We start from the raw sequence: 20,573 nt of genomic DNA on the forward strand, positions 1-20,573 counted from the left end.
ATAAAAATTATAAAATAAACAATACTAATTTATTGAAATAATATTTTTTTTATAAATCGTAAAAATATATTAGTTATATAATATATATATAAACTAAATTATTTTTAAAATGAATAAAGTTACATTATTGCTTTTATAATAATGTAAATAAAAATAAATTTATATCTTTTAAATATATATATATATATCTTATTTATATATAATCATAAAAAACAACTAATTTAAAATTATATATATGATTTATTTTTCAATCTATAATATTATATAATGTCTGTAATAATATGAATAAAAAAATATAAAGAATTTTCTTATTTTTTATATGCAAATTATTTTTGTATATTAATATAGACATAAATAATAATGAATAAAAAATATAAAGAAATTTTTTTTTTATATGCAAATTGTTTTTGTGTATTAATATAGAAATCAAGATATTATTATATTTAAATTAATAAATATAATAAATTAAAATAAAATATTATATACTAAAATAAAATACATTACATAAATATTAAAATAACATATATTTTATTTTTCTTAATTATATAAATATAATATCTAAAATTAAAAATTAAATAACTTAAATAAAATTTATTATATTATATAGACTTTAAAATAAAATATATTATATAAATATTAAAATAACACATTTATTTTATTTTAACTTAATTTTATAAATATAATACATATAATTAAATATTCTAAATTAAATAATTCAAATAAATATTATAAAATAAAATATTTTACACTAACATAAAATACATTTTTTAAAATTGAGAATAATTTGAAATAATTAATTATTTATAAATCATAAAAATATATTAGTTATATATTATTTTATGTAATTAAGTATAAAATTAATAAATATAAATATTATTATAAAATCAATTATATAACTTGATTTATTCTAAAAATATTTAGTTTTGAATTTGTAAATAAAAAATAAATTAATCTCTTTTAAATATATATATATATATATATTATTTATATAGAATCATAAAATATATTTTTTTAATAAAATTACCATAAAAGTTTTTTATTATAAAAAATTAACTAATTTAAAATTATATATATTTATTTAAACAACTCCACAACAAACATGAAAACAGTTTCTAGATCTAATAACACTATTTTTATGAATTCTCTCTTTATCCCACATTATCATAATCAAATCACTTTTTTATTAATAAAATATGTCAAATATAAAATTTATATAATTTAATTTTCATTTTGTCATAAAATAAAAAATAAAACTCAAGACTTTTAATTAAGAGAAATAAGTGTAGGAAATGATAGTTAATGGATATAAAATTTTATAACATTATTCCCTAACTAGGAGAACTTATAACGTCTAAGTTGTACTCCCTCTCACCATCTTCAAAGATCACGATCACTCCTATCCGATATGGGACAACAAAATAGGAATTGTTTTGAGTTTTGTTTTTTAAATTCAAACCAAAATAATAAAAAAAATCTATTTCATTTATTATCTTATATTCAAGTCATTTGTTTATTAACAAAATATTTAAATTATTTTTGTGAAATTGAATTTAAAAAGATCAATTTAGAACTAGTTTAATAACCAAACATGTGCTAGTAACTATTCAATTAGCAAAAAAAATATATGTATAACATGTTTAATAACTATCCTCGATTATTAGGGTTGATAACAAATTTTTATCTCAAGTTCATAAATCTAAAAACTGCGTTAATGTTGAAGTTGAATGAGAAACAAAAAAGGTTAAGAAACAAAAAAAGGTTAGAGGAATACACTAAAGCAAGAAGTTGTAGCTACTAGTCAATCAAAAGTGATTGAATTAGCAAAAATATATATATACAAAAAGTTTAGTAACTATCCTTGATTATTAGGTATGATAACAAGATTCCTATCTCATGTTCATAAATTTACAAACTTCTATGTTGAAGTAGTTTAACGAGCCTACAAATTGCGTCGATATTAAAGTTTAATGGGAAAGAAAAGGGGTTAGAGGAATACAGAGGAATAAAAGGAAAGCAGTGAACAAGAAGTAGTTGTAGCTAACCCACACATGTATAAAATGAAGTCATTCTGTCTGTCCAAATCAAACTCACCACCTCTTTATCCCTATCAGAAGATAGTGTAGGCAGATGGATGTGAACTTGCGAGGCATGTAAGGTGAACAGTGACTCAGTTAAAGTTGCATTGTTCTTTATCACAGAGACTACATCCTCCTCCCTTTTCACTTCATCAGACAAATAAATAATCACGGCATTATCATCCTACCAGCTCATCAACTCAGATAAAATCTCAACTCTAGCTAGTTTCATGATAAAGAAATCAACTCTTTTATAGAAAAAAATAGACATTACACACACAAAAAAAAAAACTAACATTGTTAAGACATGGATATGATCATCAAGGGATAGAGAAACTATCCTCTAGCCAAACAAAAGTAGTTTTTTCACTGCATGCCTGTAAACAAATTAAAGATGGTGTCTCCTCTCCCTTCTTCAATGCCTGTACAAACACAACCAATGATGACAGACTCAAACAGAAGGAGAATGGTAAAGAATTCCGCAATAGATCGATCTATATCCTCCCTCCGACATTCAAATATTGGCGGAGGATTATACTTACAACAGCTTTGGATGGCTCCAGGATTGAAGCCAATTATCCATCCTGATCGGCTCCTAGAGAAGCCAAAGAATGCATATATAGTTAATGCCTGAAGAATGAATTCTGAAATGAAGATCGAACAGAAAGCACAGCAAGAGGATAAAAGAATAAGAGATACTGAAAATAGATGGATCGAAGAAAACGAAAACCAACCTTTTGCCAAAAGAAATAAGGAAATATATCAAATATAGCCCTTAGTTGAACTTACATCCTATAATCATATTATTAGCCTCAAGACTTCCAAAAGTATCAAGGCACAATCACATGAAAAGTTGATCATTCAAAAATATTTTTGTAAGGGAAATCTATATATAGTCCTAATTATTCAAGTATTAGAAAAAATTGAGAGATTTCTTACCATTTTGGTCAAATTGTTAATTTATTCAGTTTACATACACAAAAAAAATATTGTTATTAATTGTTACATATTTGTCATAGTAGTACTCTAATAAATGATTTTCTTACCTAGGGTGAGGTGATGCAATCTTTGAACTCTTTATTTATATATAATAAACATAATTAATCAACTAAGCCAATTATATTATTTATATTGATATATTTTGGTCTAATTTTGCAAGGAATATGAATATCTCTAACTTTTCAAGAACATGAAAATGAGATCAAAGAAATGATATCTTTTTATTATTATTATTTTTTTTTATTTTTTTTTTATGATTCATACAAATGTTTAAGGTTTCGTACTTAATTCATGCCCAAAGATTTAACCGCGTGCTTTGTCGCCATTATTTTGGCCGCCACGTGTTAATTACTAATTCTCTATTTTTGTTTTAGTATTTTTAATCACACTATACATCAAAAATTAATAAATAAAATTATATTTATACACATTATATTTAACATTAAATTCATTTTTAAAGTATTTTTCTTGAATGATAAAAAAAACAATAAAATTGAAATTCATCCCCCATTTTATTTAAAATTCAACACCAACAGAAGATAATATTTTTATAAACTTTTATTAAAAGAGATAAAATAATCTTTTACCTTACATTATCAACTTTTATTAAAGATGAAATAAATAATCATTTAGTCTTCAACTTTATTTGTTATAGAATCTTTTATTTACAATTAGTAATTACCTTACACATATAATTAATACTTATTAAATTATATATATTTATATATACACCATGATACTATTTTATAGAATAGTGAGCCATGGCTAATACCAACATTTTGTTGTTAATGATAACAATGATATTTTGTTAGCAACTTCTTTTTCGGGCTATCAAATTTTTTTTCTTCAAGTTTAGTAAAACACTCTCAAAGAATTTGTAAAGATGTTGGCGTGCCTCCTGTCAATGAGAATCAAACTTAGATAACGACACTCTCTCTCTTAACCATCTATTAATTCAATTCGGCAATCAAACTAAAGCAACAAGCCAGAAATTTTACTTTTAGAAAGACTCCGCTTAAACCTCCTCAAGATGATATTAAAATACAGAAATTCATTGTAGCTAATGTTAATGTTGATACTCTTATACAAAATGATATTCATGTGCCTTACGCTACACGATGTCAGTACCATGGAGCTGCTTCAAAGTTAGGATTTATCAATCTACCTATTCATACCAGAAGGATCGAATGTGATTATTGGTCTGACCCTCTAGCTCGGATTTAAGTCTTCGTCGCCGACAGATGTCCTATGCCACGTTTCGTGAACGGGAGTGATCAAACTATTTTTATGGACAAGCCAAGCTCACAACATGGTCATCAATAATTTTGGCTATTAATTACACCAAGTGGTTAACATTGCATTACAAGTTGTATTTTATTATGTTATCATAGATACTAGTTATTTGTATGCAAATTAACATTTCTTAATAAGGTTGTCATTTTGCAGGTTGAATAGCTCCGATTAAGTTCTTAAATAAGGGTAGGAACATTTATCATTAGCCATAATTTCAAAAAGAATCACAACCCGTATATAAATAATCTTGCATTGTTTATTATTTTGCAGATCTAGTTGCATTGAACCAATGTGTTTACTATTGTACCTGTGGTTAGACTAGTTAAATGGTGTTTGACAATTTGAATAATAGAATATTTGCATTTTTAAATAGATTATTTGAATAATTATGCAAATATTTAATTAATAAAGAGAATGATTACATGTCTCTATCAATTATTTAAATATTTATGCATTAATATTGTTTATTTTTGAATAGTTTGGAGGGTTCGAATTTTGTATTTAGTTTGATTGAAACTTTTGGATCTTGAGATTATTGGAAACCTTAGTGAAAATGAGATATTAATTAATTAATTATGCAAATAATAAAATTGTTACTAAATCCTTATTTAAGACAAGTTTTAAAATAAACAAAGTATTCATACAATCAATAGATGCAACATTTTTCATATGATTTTTTTCTAATGTACTTAAGATCAATTTTTAGGTTAATTTAACATTAATACGTATAAACAAAAACTATGTACTGTAATATAGGTTAGATATATTATCCCAAAATTACACAAAATAATATATAAATAATTTAATGGCGCAAACAAATAAAAAAATACAATAAAAAGAAGCAAAATTTTGCTAACAAAAATGTGTGATGTAGGATAAACTATGAAGTTGCATAAAATCAGATCAAATGAAAACTTCAAATTGTGCTTGAAATAAGATATTTTCAAGTCACTGTTCTTATATTGGTTGAAGGAATTAATACATTGAACTATTTAAAATGTGTTTGGTAGGTTTGAACACACCTTTAAGTATTTAGTTGGAGTCGAATTTGGGCCAAACTTAAAAAGCGGTAAAATGATTTATGGCTATATTTCTCGTTACGATCTTGTATAAAAAAAAATGTGGTTGGTCAGGTTACAATCGCATTGAAATACTTTTTTAGTTTGCATAAATATTTATATTTTTTTATTTATATATTATTTTGCAAAATATTGTTAATATAATTATCACTAAAATTGATAGGCATACATTTAATTCTCGAGAAATTAGATGAAAATTTTAAATAAAAATATAAAATAATAAAATTTGAAACAAAGTAAACAAATTTAAAATCAGCATAATCAAGGAAATTTAAAATATTTAATTATTAAATTATACAAAAATATGTCAATATTAGACTCTTTTGAAAAAGTTTTTAAAAAAAAAACAAAGTTAACAAAATTAAAACAAATTTAATAATAAGAGGATAAATAAATTATGGAGAAACCCTTCAAAAAACAAAACAAATATATATATATACTCAATCTTTGGAGTTGGAAGTTTTAGTCCTTACAAGCCCAATTACACCCCTGTAGTTCTCTTTGTAATTAATGGGTTAAACCTAGCTCTTTTTCCTTCATCATGGTTAATCTCGTTATTTAAGAATAATTTTGTTGATAAGATCACAAATGTGGACATTAAAAAAGATGATATGTTCTTGAAGAGTAACTAGATTTTATGATGTTTAATTTGGATAACGTTTGTCTTTTCAAATGAGACCAAGCATAGGAGAAATCAAGTCCAAATCATAAGATTTTCCAATTCCATTTATCACATAGTGCATTACTCCATTATATACATTTTTAAGAGAAAGATATTAGCATAACACATTATAATTGACATTCCAATTTCTAAGTTAGTGGTTGAAGAAAAAAGATCAGATCCTTGGTTCTGATTTAATAAAACAGCCCATAATAAAAAAATGATGAATAATTGGAATTTTTATTGAGTTAAAAACGCATTTTGTTCAATAATATATATATATATATATATATATATATATAAAAATAAGAGATAAAAATAAGTTATTTAAATTTTTATTTGTTAAATTACTATATTATATATTATTTATATTTAAATTTTATAAAATAAAATGAGAATATTTTGAATAAATGTGATTGCATTTATATATATATATATATATATATATAAACAAAACACACTCTCTTTGTCCTTTGATATGGCCAGGGTTGGTTTGTGGATTTGATTTTATTTATTTTTTATAAGAGAACTGGATTTGTATAAGTTAGAGAACTGAATAACCTGTAATTATATAAAAATGGTAGATCTTAGTATTGTCCTTAAATTAAGAATAATGAAAGACTTAGAGTAATTTAACGGAATCATATCAATTAGAAAATTGATATTTTTTTAATAATTCCAAAAATATAAATATAGGAAGATGTCTACTTAGACTTTAGTGATAAGATTGTATAAGTAATAATTTTAGCGATAGCACGTTTAACTTAGATTTTAGGTAAAAATCAATTTTTTATAAAAAAAAAAATCTAGTTTGTATATGTTTTTCAAGAAAACGTACAGATTTTTATTATCAAAATACACAATTTAATAAAATTATAAAAATTTAAAAAGTGGAATATTTTGATATTTTAATTTATGAATAATGGGATTTGATAATTAAAAGAAAATGAAATGTAATATTTATTTATTTTTAAATCCAAAAAAAGACCCAAAATCAACAAGATGTAGTGTTATTTATGATTTTTCTTGGTTTTAAAAATTATATTTTATTTGATAAAAAAGAGAGTAAGTTATTTGAATTTTTAATTTATTAAATTATTATAAAAAAAAATTTTAAAAAAATTAAATTTTATTAAACTCAAGTATATATATTATTTTAATTGTTGAAAATATATTAAAAAAAAAGTGATATATCAAATCTTTTATAAAAAAATCAACCTAAAACATATAAAAAAGTTTTAAAGTTTAGATCAAATCCTTTTTATCAATAAATTCATAATACTCAAAATTTTCAACAAGTCATATTAAACCAATCTATTTATTTATTTTAAATTAACTTAAACTCAGTTACCTTTTTTCATTTTATATTTTAATCTTTTTTTATTAATATTATTAAACCATTTTTTTGAAATTTAATTGAAAAAGAAAAGAAAAAAGAGATCAAGTTAGAAAATAAGTAAAGTCATAAATATCAATAGAAAATATTTAATTTATTACTTTTAGTTTTGATTGGGTTGATTTTTATTTTCATAATTTTTATTATAGTCAATTTCAAAAAAATATATTTAATCAAGAATTAATTATTTTTCGTATAATGTTAATAAAAATGGTATGTTTATATTATATTTTTTGAAAATATGTGTATCTAAATCATAATACCAAAAATATTAAAATCATAAATTTATCTATGACCAATCTAAAATTAATCTACAAAATAAGAAATTGATGATTGTTTTGTGTAAATAATTGAATGATAAACTACATATACAAAAATTACAGGAGTGTTTTTTCATTTCTTTTAATAAAATAAAATTTTAATAGAATAAAGAATTGTAATATTTGAATTTTAAAAAGGAAGTAACATAACATCCTATCAATTTTTTATTTATAAGATTGTATTTCTCTGGGAGAAACTATGGGCTTCTTTGATGTTTGGTTATAGTAATAAACTCCAATTTTATTTCAAACATTTTATTGACAATCTAATCATCAATTTTATTCATTTAAACATTAAAATTACTCCCTTACTCTCTAATCTCTCACATTCATCTCAAAAGTAAAATAGTCTTAAAATTTTATAAACCAATTTTATTTTAATTTTTATCAAATAAGAGATTTTAAGTGAAACCAAAGTAAAACTCACATCCTCAAACAAGCTGAGAAGAGTTAACATTCAGTTTAAGATATATTTTTTGGTTTGGATATATGACAGGCGTGACATTGTTTATCCTTCATAATGTCGCCTATTTATGAACATGTGGGAAACTCTCATTTGGTGAATTGTTTAAATAGGTTAATATTTTTTTATATTAATAATAAAATAAAAATAACATTTATAATAATTAATTATATAATTTAATAAATTAAATAAAAGTAAAATGATATTATTTTTATAATAGAAATAGGTTTAAATATTTAATAATTAAATCACTTATTTTATTAAAATTAAGAATTGAATATTTAATAATTAAACTAATTAAAAATTTTAATAATTTATTTTTATTTTTTTAACACAAAAATAATTAAAAAAACTCTTAATCAAACAACCTTTTAACTAATTACTTGAAATAAAAGTAATAAAATATATATATTTAATTAAAAATATAAAACAAAAATAAATTTATTAAAAGAAATAGGGATCAGATGGTTATAAATTAGGGTGCCCAATTGTCGTAACCAGGCTTAGGCGGACACCCTTCACGCAAAATTGCGAGATTTTGACCACTCATCATATCCCCGTTGCTGCCTGAAGGATCATATCTCTTATATATTCAAACCTGTATACTTATAAATTCCATACCTTGTTTCAACTTGTTTTCTGTCCGATGTGGGACAGACATTTTCATCTCTTTTTAATTAATAAAGATATTTCTCTCTTATTCACTAGCAAATGTTATAACTTTTTATCAACGTTTATGTTTTTACTTAATATGAATATTTTATTGATTTCATATTTATATTTATTTCAACTAATTAATAAAGTATATATCTTCAAATAATATTTTTTAATATAAGAAACTATAATATGTCATATGACATTAATTTCAATTAATCTTATTTATGACTAAAAAGAGATTTTATCTAACAAATAGTTTTACATATTATTTTTTACAATCGAGCTCGGCTCGTATGGATTTATTTGAGCTCACGAGCCGCTCGTGCTCGGCTCGTTTAAAGCTCATTTAGAAAGCTCGTTTAGAAAGCTCGTTTTATTAACCCTAAGTTTAATTATAGCTTTATAGGTTATTATTATATTAATATAAATATAATCATGTAATAATATTAATTATTATAATTATATTTATATATTACTATTTGTTTTTAATAATTTACAAATTATATTTAAACAATATTATAATCGAACGTGTTCGTGAGCCTATAAACGAACTTGTTCACGAGTTTATAAGCGAGCCTATAAACAAATATGTTTGTGAGCTTACGAGCCGAATATCGAGAAGTTTAAGCTCGACTCGTTTAAATTTCCGAGTTTTTAAACAAGTTTTTTGTCGAGCCGAGATTCGAATAGCACGTGAGCAGTTCGGTTCATTTAGATCCGTAGGTTTTAGAATTCCTCAACTGAAAATGAATTAATTGCAGAGAGAAAATCAAAACCAGAAAGAAAGTCATTCATGTGAGTAACATGAAAGTAAATGAAGTTAACATCATTTTAGGGTCACATCCCTTAGCTTATCAACCTGTATATTATCATTATTTAATTTAATGAGTATTTATTTGATTATTTTTATATATGTCTAAGTCATTTAGATACTAATATATTTAAATTTATTTATTAAAAATAATTAAAATTCGGTTCAACCCGACTTAAACGGTTTTCAGAATAAGGTTTTCAGAATAATGTTTTGCTTGCCATGTGAGGAGGACCCTTCATGTATGAAACTATTTCTGAAATTTTTGTGAAACTCTCATTTTGGTGATTTTGGTGAATTGTTTAACTAGAATTAATATTTTTTTTATAAAAAAATTAAAAATAATATTTTAATTCATAAATAAAATAAAATATTATTTAATTAAACTTATTTAAATAACACAAAACAAGCCTTAAACTTATTTAATAATAGAAATAAATTATCAAATTAATATTTAAATCGTTTATTTTATTTTATTAAAATTAAATTTTAGATATTTAATATTTAAACTACATAGAATTTTAAATAATTTATTTTTATCATACAAAAATAATTTAAAAGACTCTTAATCAAACAAGATTTAAAGTAAGTACTTAAAATAAAAGTAAAAAATTATAATAAAAAATATAAAACAAAATAATTTAATTAAAAGAAATAGGGATCAGATGGTTATAAATTAGGGTGCCAATTGTCGTAACCAGGCTTAGGCGGACACCCTTCTCACAAATTGCAAGATTTTGACCACTCATCATATCCCATTGCTGCCTGAAGGATCATGATTTAAACAGTTACAAATAGCCTTTTATTTGTACTCCCTCTCACCATCTTCAAACAGCATTCCTTTCCGATGTGGGACAACAAAATAACCAATCACCTTTTATTCATTAGAAATTGTTTTGATTTTTTTTTTTTAAATTCAAACCATAATAAAAAAATATATTTAACATACCACTTAATTCCTTAACAAAATATTTAAATACTTTCTATTTCTTTAAAAATATATATTTTTTATTATTATATATTAATATATTTTAAATTATTTTACTTGTAAACAAACTTTTCAAAATCATAATGAATGAACATTTTTTAAATGAATAAAATTTATTTTATTTTAAAAATCTCTACCAAACAAACTTAAACAAATCAATTTTAATTTCTCAATCCAACAAACAAATCCTATATACATTTAATGTTATCAATAAACTAGTTCAACCACTTTGTCATGATACTCAATTCTCAACTCATTTATTTATTTATTTTAAATTTTAATATTTTTTATTAATATTATTAAATAATTTTGTAAAATTTAATTTAAACAAAATATATCAGTGGTAATAAATAAATAAAAATTTAATTAAGAGTTGCATGTACTAATTATAAGATAAAATTTATAAAATTAAAATAAATAATTAAAGGTTTAAATATCAAATTGTATAAAGTACAACCAATTTATAAAAATAAAATTATGAATAAAAAGTATCAACAAGAATGCAATTAGTTGAAACACTACAAAAAAAAAATAGAATTTTGAAATGACGACGGTTGAAATAAAACTAGTGGTACTATCTAATGAAATAATATTGAAATAATTTTTGCCAAATATTTTGAGCGACAATTAAAACTATTTGATAATCGAGAGTTGCTGAGCAACGTTATAAATTTTTTTGTCTGAATCATTTATATATAAAAACAAAATAGTAAAAACTCAAAAAATACCTATAAAAGGGTCTATATAGGAAATATAAGTTTCATTAACTATTACTGAAAAAATAAAAAATAACTTGATATTCGATAATTTTGTTTATTTTAATGTTAAGAATGGAACGAACACATATTTAAAAAATAATCACTAGCAATATCGGGATGTATAAACAACAAATAATCCACCAATGATTAAAAATATTATTCGTATTAAATATTCCGAAACAAAAAAATTAAATATGACTAAACAAATTATCGCACAAAATGAAACACCAATGCAAATATGACCAATGAAACGAGATATCAATACAACTCCGATTCTATTGTTTTTATTAACTAACATCATTAAAAATTTAACTCGTAACCTTTTGATTATTTGGTCAATAATTTTTTTTTATAAGGGGGCAAAGAAATCCGATCATATTATTAATATCATTTTATATAATATTATAAAATGTAACAGTTGGAGTGTATTTTTATAATAAAATGAATTATTAATTTAAAATAAAATAAAAAAAGGATGGAAATGTAAATGGCCGTTCCTTGCACGGCACAGTTGAAACCGCCTTCTTCATTGCCATTATCGTCAATGGACGACGTCGTTATTTAAACAAGAACAATCCAACGGCTAGGGAGCGTCGGGTATAATTGATCGTAAGGGTGAAAACAAATAGATGATAGATAAGTATGAAAGTCAACCAATAATATTCGTCCACGTATAACTAATCATCATCATCATCATCTCCTTCGCGGGGATACACAACTACCAGATTGATTACTTACCCTCATTTATTTCTCTTCGTAAAGTTCCATTTCTCTCTCAAATTCGCAAGCTTTGCTGCTCTATGATCTGTGATTTCATTCCATTCTGTAAGTTAGGGTTTCAATTTTCATTCTTTCTTTGTTTTTTATGTTTCAATCGGTTATTTCTTTCTCAGGTTTTGATCCATACAGATAATTCATCATCATCATCATCTGGTTAAATCTGTGAAGTCTGATTCAAATTTATTAATTTATTCCATATGCTTGCTTGCTGAATATAGGAGTTATTGCTTGATTGATTGTTTGAAGAAAGATAAGTTATTGGGTTTGATTACATGTTGCCGAAAGAGGAATATGGCTGCAGGAACTGATTTCTCACCTCCTTTCGTTGTTGCATTAGACGGTGGTACTTTTAGTAAGGAAAATGCATCTGCACAAGATGAACATGATAATGATGATGAAGTTTTAGGGAACTCAATCAATTCTAAGCATTTGAGAAATGGAAGACCACCACGACACCTTTCTGTTATGCGCCATTCTATGTCCACTGCTACTGATTTGGTAATCATACTATAAATATCAGTGTTGATCTAGTTAGTTTTAGACTCTAGTTTGAACTTTCTGAATTGATTTGTAGGATTTGAGTGTAAGTTCTGTTGAAAACAAATCAACTTCATATGGGACATCAGATTTTTTACCGGTTTTTCGATCAGGAAGTTGTGCTGAGAAAGGACCTAAGCAATTCATGGAAGATGAACATATATGCATAGATAATCTTTGTCAATATCTTGGCTCGAGTATTGAGTTTACTTCTCCAGGAGCTTTCTATGGGGTGAGTAATTGGTTAATTAATTGATATAACAACATTTTATGATATTGATAAATGGAGAATTTGGCTTCTTTAGTTAGCATGATTCTTCTTGTTTGTCAAAAAGATTGATCTTCATTCATGTCCTTTTAGGTGTTTGATGGCCATGGAGGTACTGATGCAGCATTATATGTTAGAAACAACATATTGAAGCTTATAGTTGAAGACTCTAACTTCCATGGTTCGGTGGAGAAGGCAATTGAAAATGCTTTTATCGAGGCTGATCATGCATTTGCAGATGATGGTTCTCTTGACATTTCCTCTGGAACTACTGCTTTGATTGCTTTCATTCTTGGAAGGTAGGTATTATTATCTGATCACAACCTGAGACCTTATTTGATCTTGGGTTATTTAAATAACAAGTGATTATTTCTAAATAATCTAGCTTGATATAGGTTATTAAAAATAAGATTATCTAGGGTTACTTGAGTAAAAACAAAAACATTAGGCCTTAGGGTTATTTTGAGGAAAAAAAGCTCAATGAAAAAGTTGATTTACGAGGTTATTTAGGTTAAATGACTAAAAACCCTTTGAATTTAATTTAATTTGAATGATTTGATTAAAAAAGTGATTTTTGATGAGCATTGTTTGATTAAGGGTTTGGATAACCCTTTATCCCACAATTATTTTGTCATTCAAATCATCAGTTAAAATCAAATTACTCTTATACAAATGATATTTCAGTCGATTAACCCAAACAATCAACTTTTTATTATCAAACCAGATTTTTTTTCCAAAAAAACTGATTATATCAAAAAATAAAACCCTACTTTTGATCCAAATAACCCTTCAAAGATGGCACTAGATTTGTTTGTTGTTTTCTAAGTAATGGTATATATTGGTTAATTATTTGAAGAATATGATTTGCAAGCAAATTCCATGAAGCCTCCATTCTTTTCATCTTTTGATGTACAGACCATTTACTTTATTCTTGTTGGTTCAAAATAAATAAATGATATGATTCGTGAGTAGATTGTTAATTGGGCAGCAATAATTCGCATCAAACAAGGCCTGACATGTAATTGATTTTCCTTAAGTTTGTTCCTGAGTTGCATACATATATTTTTGTAGGACAATGCTAGTTGCCAATGCAGGGGATTGTCGAGCAGTGTTAGGCAAACGAGGAAGAGCAATAGAATTATCAAAAGACCACAAACCGAATTCAACATCCGAAAAACCAAGAATAGAAAAACTCGGCGGTGTTGTATACGACGGTTACCTTAACGGGCAACTATCAGTAGCACGTGCACTCGGGGACTGGCACATGAAGGGTCCTAAAGGTTCAATATGCCCCTTAAGTGCAGAACCTGAGTTACTAGAAACTGTATTATCAGCAGAAGATGAATTCTTGATCATGGGTTGCGACGGTTTGTGGGATGTGATGAGTAGCCAATGTGCGGTAACAATGGCAAGGAAAGAACTGATTATACATAACGATCCCGAGAGATGTGCGAGAGAGCTTGTGAGGGAAGCCCTCAAACGCAATACTTGCGATAATCTGACGGTTTTAGTTGTCTGTTTCTCACCTGACCCTCCTCCGCGTATTGAGATTCCTCAAACTCGATTCAGGAGAAGTATTTCGGCAGAAGGACTTAATTTTCTAAAAGGTATATTGGATAGTTCTTGATTGCCTTGTCCCTGCCCCCTATCGAATGAATATTATGCACATATTTCACGTTTGAGGAATCTGAAGTGCTCATAACCGAGTTTGAGCAATTTCTTCATGTACGATGTTATGCCTATAAAGAAATATGTGTTGTAGTTGTCGTAGAAATAGTAGTATTCGAGATTTGTGTTCTTTCACCTCCAGCTTTTCGCTTAGAAGCTGACAACTTTAACTTTGATATTGTATGGTTTGAGATTTGGTTCATCTACTCCTTGCAGTTGGAAAATAAACATTTTGTGTTCAGTATCAGTCATTTATATGGCAACTAAAATTTCGAACACTGAAAAACTAAACTATTTATGTAATATTTATAAATAAATAAAAAAATTAATGAAATATTTTAATTATATATATTAACAAATTAATAATATTTTTTCCTTCCAAACCAATTCCAAAGAAAAATGAAAAAAAAAAACTCCAGAGCACAAAATGTATACAATAAATGAATGAACAAGCTGATGATGGAAAAAAAAAGCACACAAACATCCCATAACAATGAATTTCAGATGCATGCAATATGCTCTACACAAAATATATAATATTATTCAAAAAAGAAGAAGAAGATATGAAACAAACTATAATATATAATTTCACCTTTACCCGCAACAATCTCAAGCTTCAAAGCATGGTTTCACGCCAAGCTCGAAAATATCCCAGAAAAGCTCGGCATCTTATCGATATGCTTCAAAGCCCGTTCAGCAATTTGTCGTGTACGATAATCAGCATGCTGAAACGCATCAACAAGAGCAGTACCCACATTTGGATTCCCCGCAACTTCCATCGCTATTTCATCAGTCCGCAACATTCTCTCAACCGCCCAAACCGATCTTCTCCGAAGATTATCAGTTCGTTTCTCGAGAAGTATGTCCAATACAGGCTTAATCCCATCAGCTTCAAGCAAAACCATAACCCCTTCCTCAATATTAACTCCGTCTTCTAACAATGTACATAATGCAGCCAACGAAGCCTCCACCACCTTTTCGTTCGTATGATCCAAGAGCGCCACCAATCTATCAACCGCCTGCCCTTCTAGTAAACAAAAGCTTTCCTTAAGTGAACAAATCCCATGATGAATCTTGCACAATCCAGTAATCCCAGGTTCTTTCCCCATACACGGAAATAAAGTAACGCAGAACCCGGGTTTCGGAAGATCGGGCACTTTCGATAGATTCTTCGATACCTGCGATAGATTCTCCAACGCAGTAGCGGAAACCAGCTGGACCTTGTCGAGCCCGTTCGCCTGAAGGAGATCGATGAAAACCGAAGCGAGATTATTCTCAACACAGAAAGTAACCGCTCGGGGTTCAGTTGGCAAAACGTAAGTCACACGCGAAAGGACTCGAACCAGTCCTTCTTGGAACAAAGTGACAAAACGGCTAGTCTCGCCCTGACGAATCCTGAACAGTCTGACGTTAAACATCTCAAAAGCATCCTCGGACAGCATCTGACGCGTCAGACCCGTGTCCCTTTCTGGAAGCTCAGCTAATAAACTAACCGCCGACGCCTGTTCTTCAGTTATTCCTGCATTATTATCCATAATGATTCTGACCAGAGTCCCCAGCAGACCTGTGGCGGTTAATAAAGCCTCGGTTAATTCCTGACCCATGTGTGGCGAGAGATTCTGAAGCAGTTTTATCGCAGCTGCGCGTAAATCTCTTTGTGGGACCTCGATGAACTGAACCAAACTTGAAGTAGCGCCTGAGCTTTTAACAGCTGCAACAACGCTTAAAACAGTCGTTTGTGAGCTCGTTAAACCGACGAGGACTTGGAAGAGTTTGCATTCTATCGCGGGGCCAGTGTTGTTTATAAGGTAGAGCAGTTTATGAACTATGTCTTCTGATACTAATGTGTTGTGACCGGTTCCAACTGCTACTGAAGCGAAGTCGTAATCTGAGCTGACTAAATTGGCGAGAATAGTTGCTGAGACTTCTTTTAGTCTCATGGGAAGCTGATTTGCTCCAACTGTGAAAAGGTCTTTTATGAGAGGAGGAAGAATTCCTGCAGTTATTAGAACTTTGGCACTGGCTTCGTAAGAGGAGATCTGGTTTAGGGCTTTTAGTGCGGCTTCTCTTGATTGCATGTTGTTGCTTCTCATTATGTTTATTAGTGATGAACCCACGGTTCTCGCTACTATCACTTTTACGTCATTGTTGAGAACTAGCTCACCTAGGTATGCTGCCATGGATAGCTTGGTTTCTGGTGGACCTGGATAAGAGATTTCGCGATATTTTAGATGATGAATTAAGTGATTTGACTCAAATAACACATTTTCTGATCAAAATTTACCCACCAAATCACATCATTCAAATAATCAAATAAAATACCAAAATCATCGTGTAAATATATATACCCCTAACGTCTTCTTAGCCAAATAAGTTGCATCAAACAAGATTATTTGAAAATAACCACTTCGATATTGAATAATTCTTTTCCTAGGTAAGGAGGATTCTATATTAAAAAAGACTTATTTATTTGTATAGTTTGTGACTTTTCAAAAAATTAAAATGCAAGACAAACTCAAATTATCTAAGCCATTTTCTATTGCGTAAATAGTAAATACCTAGTTAGTAGTTGGGTAGTTTACTAAACAAAACCAAAAAATGGTTCGACAAAGCAAGGCTCTTATTTTTTCAACTAGTTGAAATTCAATTCCAACTGTTACAATAAAACAGTAAAATAAGAAATAAAACTACCATCATTTAACTTCCAAAGGTTATAGGATTTTCAGAATACCTTCGAGAAGAAGCGTCAGAAGAGGTTGCAATCTACCATTTTCTGCCATTTGTCTGACATTACTCTCGCACTTTGCCAGATTCACCATAGTCTTTTCAGCTTTCTCTACAGTTAACAGATTTTCAGAGTTACTACTGCTCATTCCAACTAATATGAGAATCGCTCCTTGGACTGCACCAATCTTTTCACATAAAGTTTCTGTGTTCGATAGTTCATACAGTAAGGAGACAGCTTCTTCCCTCTCTTTCGATCGCTCATGAGGCAAGAACTTGACTATAGTTCTAATTGTATCCCCTTCAGCAATTATATCCTAGTAAATATTGAAAATCCACAATTAAGAGCTGCTGCATACAGTACAAAGCATTAAACTTAATTATAGAATAATAGAACAATCTTTTATTACCTTGTTTTCTGGATCATCTTCAGCTACAATCCGAAGGGTTTCCAGAGCTCTGCATCGAACTCTGCGGCTGCTACTCTTTAAGACGGCAGCAATCAATGGTATTAAATCTGCTTGTCGAATGACAGCTTTATTTGACTGACTCTTTAGGCAAAGTTGCTGAACAATTCTCAAAGACAGCAAAGTATCATTCTCATCATTGCCTGAAGATAATGATTTACGAGCCATATCAAGTTGAGTAGCCACATTTCTGGCATCCCATTCTTCGATTGTATGCCGCAAAGCAATGCTAGGGTTTAGATCTGTGCTTTTTAATTCTATTAGTGTCAATGGGCACACCATCCTTCTTCCGTTCTCTCTACGTTCCTTAAACCACTTTTCAATTGCTGATCTCTCGAAAGTTTGTCCATTTTCTAATGAAACAGGATCACGCATAACTTGTTTTGTTAAAGGGCATATAAATGCATCGTATATAGGTTCTATGCGGGTTCGCTCATAATGATAACCATCATCAGAGTGGCTACTAAGATCCATACTTCCATCATCCCAGTTCCCAGCCATTGGATACCAAGTACCTGAAATGTCTTAAAGCACTGAAATTGAAAAAATAATCAACTATTTTTTCTTTTTAAAACCTACGATCTTGTGGCCACAAGTCGTCATGCATTCTACCACTGACCTAAGCGAGCCTTCCTAACAAAAATGGTCAACTACTATAATCTGCAAGTACATAAACCTAAGTATTTATACACGACTAAGACAACAAATGAAATAGAACACAACATTGCTTTTGAGATCTATGGACATAATAAAGAAGCTTCTAAATTAGTAATGTTCATCCTTTTGTTTTCAAATGTCTTCTCATCTGGATCCAAATTTGAATCCAGATGTGATATACACATGTTTCTTTTTCAATTTCAAGAAGCTAGCACGACTTCTCACTTCAACTCAAGGCGTTTTTAGTGGAAATTGAATCTATAGTGAATTGCACACATTCTAGACTTCTCCCTTCAACTTAAAGCATTTTTAGTGGAAATCGAATCTAAAGTAGCCTGGTACACCCTATCAGTTCAAAGAGGGGGGTCTAAGGGTAGTATATGAACCTCTGTTTGGCTCCTTCTCCATTATACTTCTCTGTTTCTCCAAATTAGGCAATATTTTTCCTGTTTTTCCCCAATTTACATAACAGCCGAAATACTATACAAGATCATATTCAAACTGGTCACTAAATATATGAAGATTTTACTACCAACTGTAGACTAAAAGAACATAAACCCAACATTTATCAAGGTCAAAAATGGAACATCAATTCCTCAAACCCTAGAAGCAACTTCATTTCAGAAGGTAGCAGCTACTTGTATTGAAGAAAAAAAATAAAAAAAGTGAGGATTGAGGATATGGTTACTCATCTTCATGACAGAAGAGCCACAAAACTACAATAATTGAAGTAAATATAAAACCTAAATCAAGAAGTATCACACATGAGGTAAAAGATAAGCAAGAGAAGATCATGTGAGTTACCTTGGAGCTAAATCTGAAAAGTCTCAGAAGATGTGTAAGGTGAAGCAGCAACAGTTAAGCAGATCATGGTCCATGATAGATGAGTGAAGGTTCTAGAGATGGAAGAAGAAGAAGAATAGGGTTTGGATTATGATATCAGTGGGGGGAGAGAGTAGGGATCCGATTTGTTGTTCTGTGAAGATGATGAAATTGGAAAGAAACAATGGAAGAAAGGAAGGAGGGAGGAGAGAGAAAGGATGAAAAAGGTTGACTCAAGTGGCATGGTCATCTTTTACTTAGTACCCATTACCCAATAGGCTAAACAAATACCCAATCCACATCCAATTCCATTGAAGAAGAATTCAACTGTGAAAAGTCTATCTTTTACCTTACCAAGAACAGACAAACACCAACTACTCACTTTTCTTACCAATTTTCAAAAAATACAAATAATGGAACACGCGGAATTGGGGTTGAATTTGGAATTGAAGAGAGTTATATATTCAAAAATCACTTTTTATTTTTTTTAATTGTAAAATTCCAAAAATGGAGTATTTTGAGTTTCATAATGCTACTTAATTTATTTTTTTATATATTATTAGTTGTCATATAATATCAATCATTTAAAGTATCAACAATACAAAGATTATATATTTAATTAGGCTAAACAGAATATTGCGCACTGATGAGAAAAAGAAAAAGACAGACAACATCAAATACAAAAGTCAATTAATGGAAACATAAATTTTCATCCATTATAAATTTATTTTTTATATACTTATATTTAAACTTAACCAAAAAACCAGAAAAGAGAGCATGGGTAAAAATAAAATAAAAAATAATAACATTGACAAAATATTGTTAAGATTATAAAAATTCAATTTAATAAATTCGATTAGCCTAAACAAGATTTTATACCAAATAAAAACATATTACCCACTCAAATATGTGTTAAGAAAATAAATGATACTGTTATATAAAATATAGAAGTGAACAAAGTAAAACACATAAATTTCTATCTTAAAGATCATTTCCAACCGAAAAATTTATTTTTAAACTCATTTTGGTGTAAATGTCACATCAAAACAGTAATTTTTCTCTAACCGAAAAACTTATTCTCAAACCCAAAAGAATATTCTTATAATATTCTTTCTTACCTCAACTTTTATAACTTTTTAATATCACCCAT

General features: G+C 27.9%; 2 protein-coding genes and 2 non-coding genes across 6 annotated transcripts; 1 reads left to right on the plus strand and 3 right to left on the minus strand.

Moving 5' to 3' along the window:
• Positions 1-8,742: 8,742 nt before the first annotated feature.
• Positions 8,743-8,844, minus strand: LOC124923129. The gene has a single exon (XR_007098143.1). It is a non-coding gene; the product is annotated as a small nucleolar RNA Z279/snoR105/snoR108 (small nucleolar RNA).
• A 1,567-nt stretch (positions 8,845-10,411) lies between these two features.
• LOC124923138 lies at positions 10,412-10,511 on the minus strand. The gene has a single exon (XR_007098152.1). It is a non-coding gene; the product is annotated as a small nucleolar RNA Z279/snoR105/snoR108 (small nucleolar RNA).
• Positions 10,512-12,472: 1,961 nt separating this feature from the next.
• Positions 12,473-14,997, plus strand: LOC124920337 (probable protein phosphatase 2C 27). Its single transcript, XM_047460804.1, has 4 exons — positions 12,473-12,778; positions 12,855-13,049; positions 13,179-13,384; positions 14,157-14,997. The coding sequence occupies exons 1-4, from the start codon at positions 12,572-12,574 to the stop codon at positions 14,710-14,712; spliced, it is 1,164 nt and encodes a 387-aa protein (XP_047316760.1). The 5' UTR covers positions 12,473-12,571; the 3' UTR covers positions 14,713-14,997.
• Positions 14,998-15,174: 177 nt separating this feature from the next.
• LOC124920338 (U-box domain-containing protein 43-like) lies at positions 15,175-19,677 on the minus strand. 3 transcript variants are annotated; one of them, XM_047460807.1, is made up of 4 exons: positions 19,406-19,677; positions 17,888-18,468; positions 17,485-17,794; positions 15,175-16,956 (listed from the first exon to the last, which is right to left on the minus strand). In XM_047460807.1, the coding sequence occupies exons 2-4, from the start codon at positions 18,443-18,445 to the stop codon at positions 15,383-15,385; spliced, it is 2,442 nt and encodes an 813-aa protein (XP_047316763.1). In that variant the 5' UTR covers positions 18,446-18,468; positions 19,406-19,677; the 3' UTR covers positions 15,175-15,382. The 3 variants fall into 3 exon arrangements, with proteins under 3 accessions (XP_047316763.1, XP_047316762.1, XP_047316761.1); XM_047460806.1 differs by having other exon boundaries at positions 17,888-18,477; XM_047460805.1 differs by having other exon boundaries at positions 17,888-18,459; positions 19,406-19,676.
• Between the last annotated feature and the right edge of the window lie 896 nt (positions 19,678-20,573).

Source organism: Impatiens glandulifera, chromosome 1 (assembly GCF_907164915.1).
Source record: "Impatiens glandulifera chromosome 1, dImpGla2.1, whole genome shotgun sequence".
NCBI classification, from domain to species: domain Eukaryota; kingdom Viridiplantae; phylum Streptophyta; class Magnoliopsida; order Ericales; family Balsaminaceae; genus Impatiens; species Impatiens glandulifera.

Excerpts from the sequence above, each read along its gene's own strand:
- LOC124920337 (XM_047460804.1), top strand. The coding sequence starts at position 12,572 with ATGGCTGCAGGAACTGATTTCTCACCTCCTTTCGTTGTTGCATTAGAC. Across the intron at positions 12,779-12,854 it reads TGTCCACTGCTACTGATTTG|GATTTGAGTGTAAGTTCTGT; the intron begins GTAATCATACTA and ends ATTGATTTGTAG. Across the intron at positions 13,050-13,178 it reads CTCCAGGAGCTTTCTATGGG|GTGTTTGATGGCCATGGAGG; the intron begins GTGAGTAATTGG and ends ATGTCCTTTTAG.
- LOC124920338 (XM_047460807.1), bottom strand. The coding sequence starts at position 18,445 with ATGGCTGGGAACTGGGATGATGGAAGTATGGATCTTAGTAGCCACTCT. Across the intron at positions 17,795-17,887 it reads AAGATGATCCAGAAAACAAG|GATATAATTGCTGAAGGGGA; the intron begins GTAATAAAAGAT and ends AATATTTACTAG. Across the intron at positions 16,957-17,484 it reads TCTGACGCTTCTTCTCGAAG|GTCCACCAGAAACCAAGCTA; the intron begins GTATTCTGAAAA and ends TCTCTTATCCAG.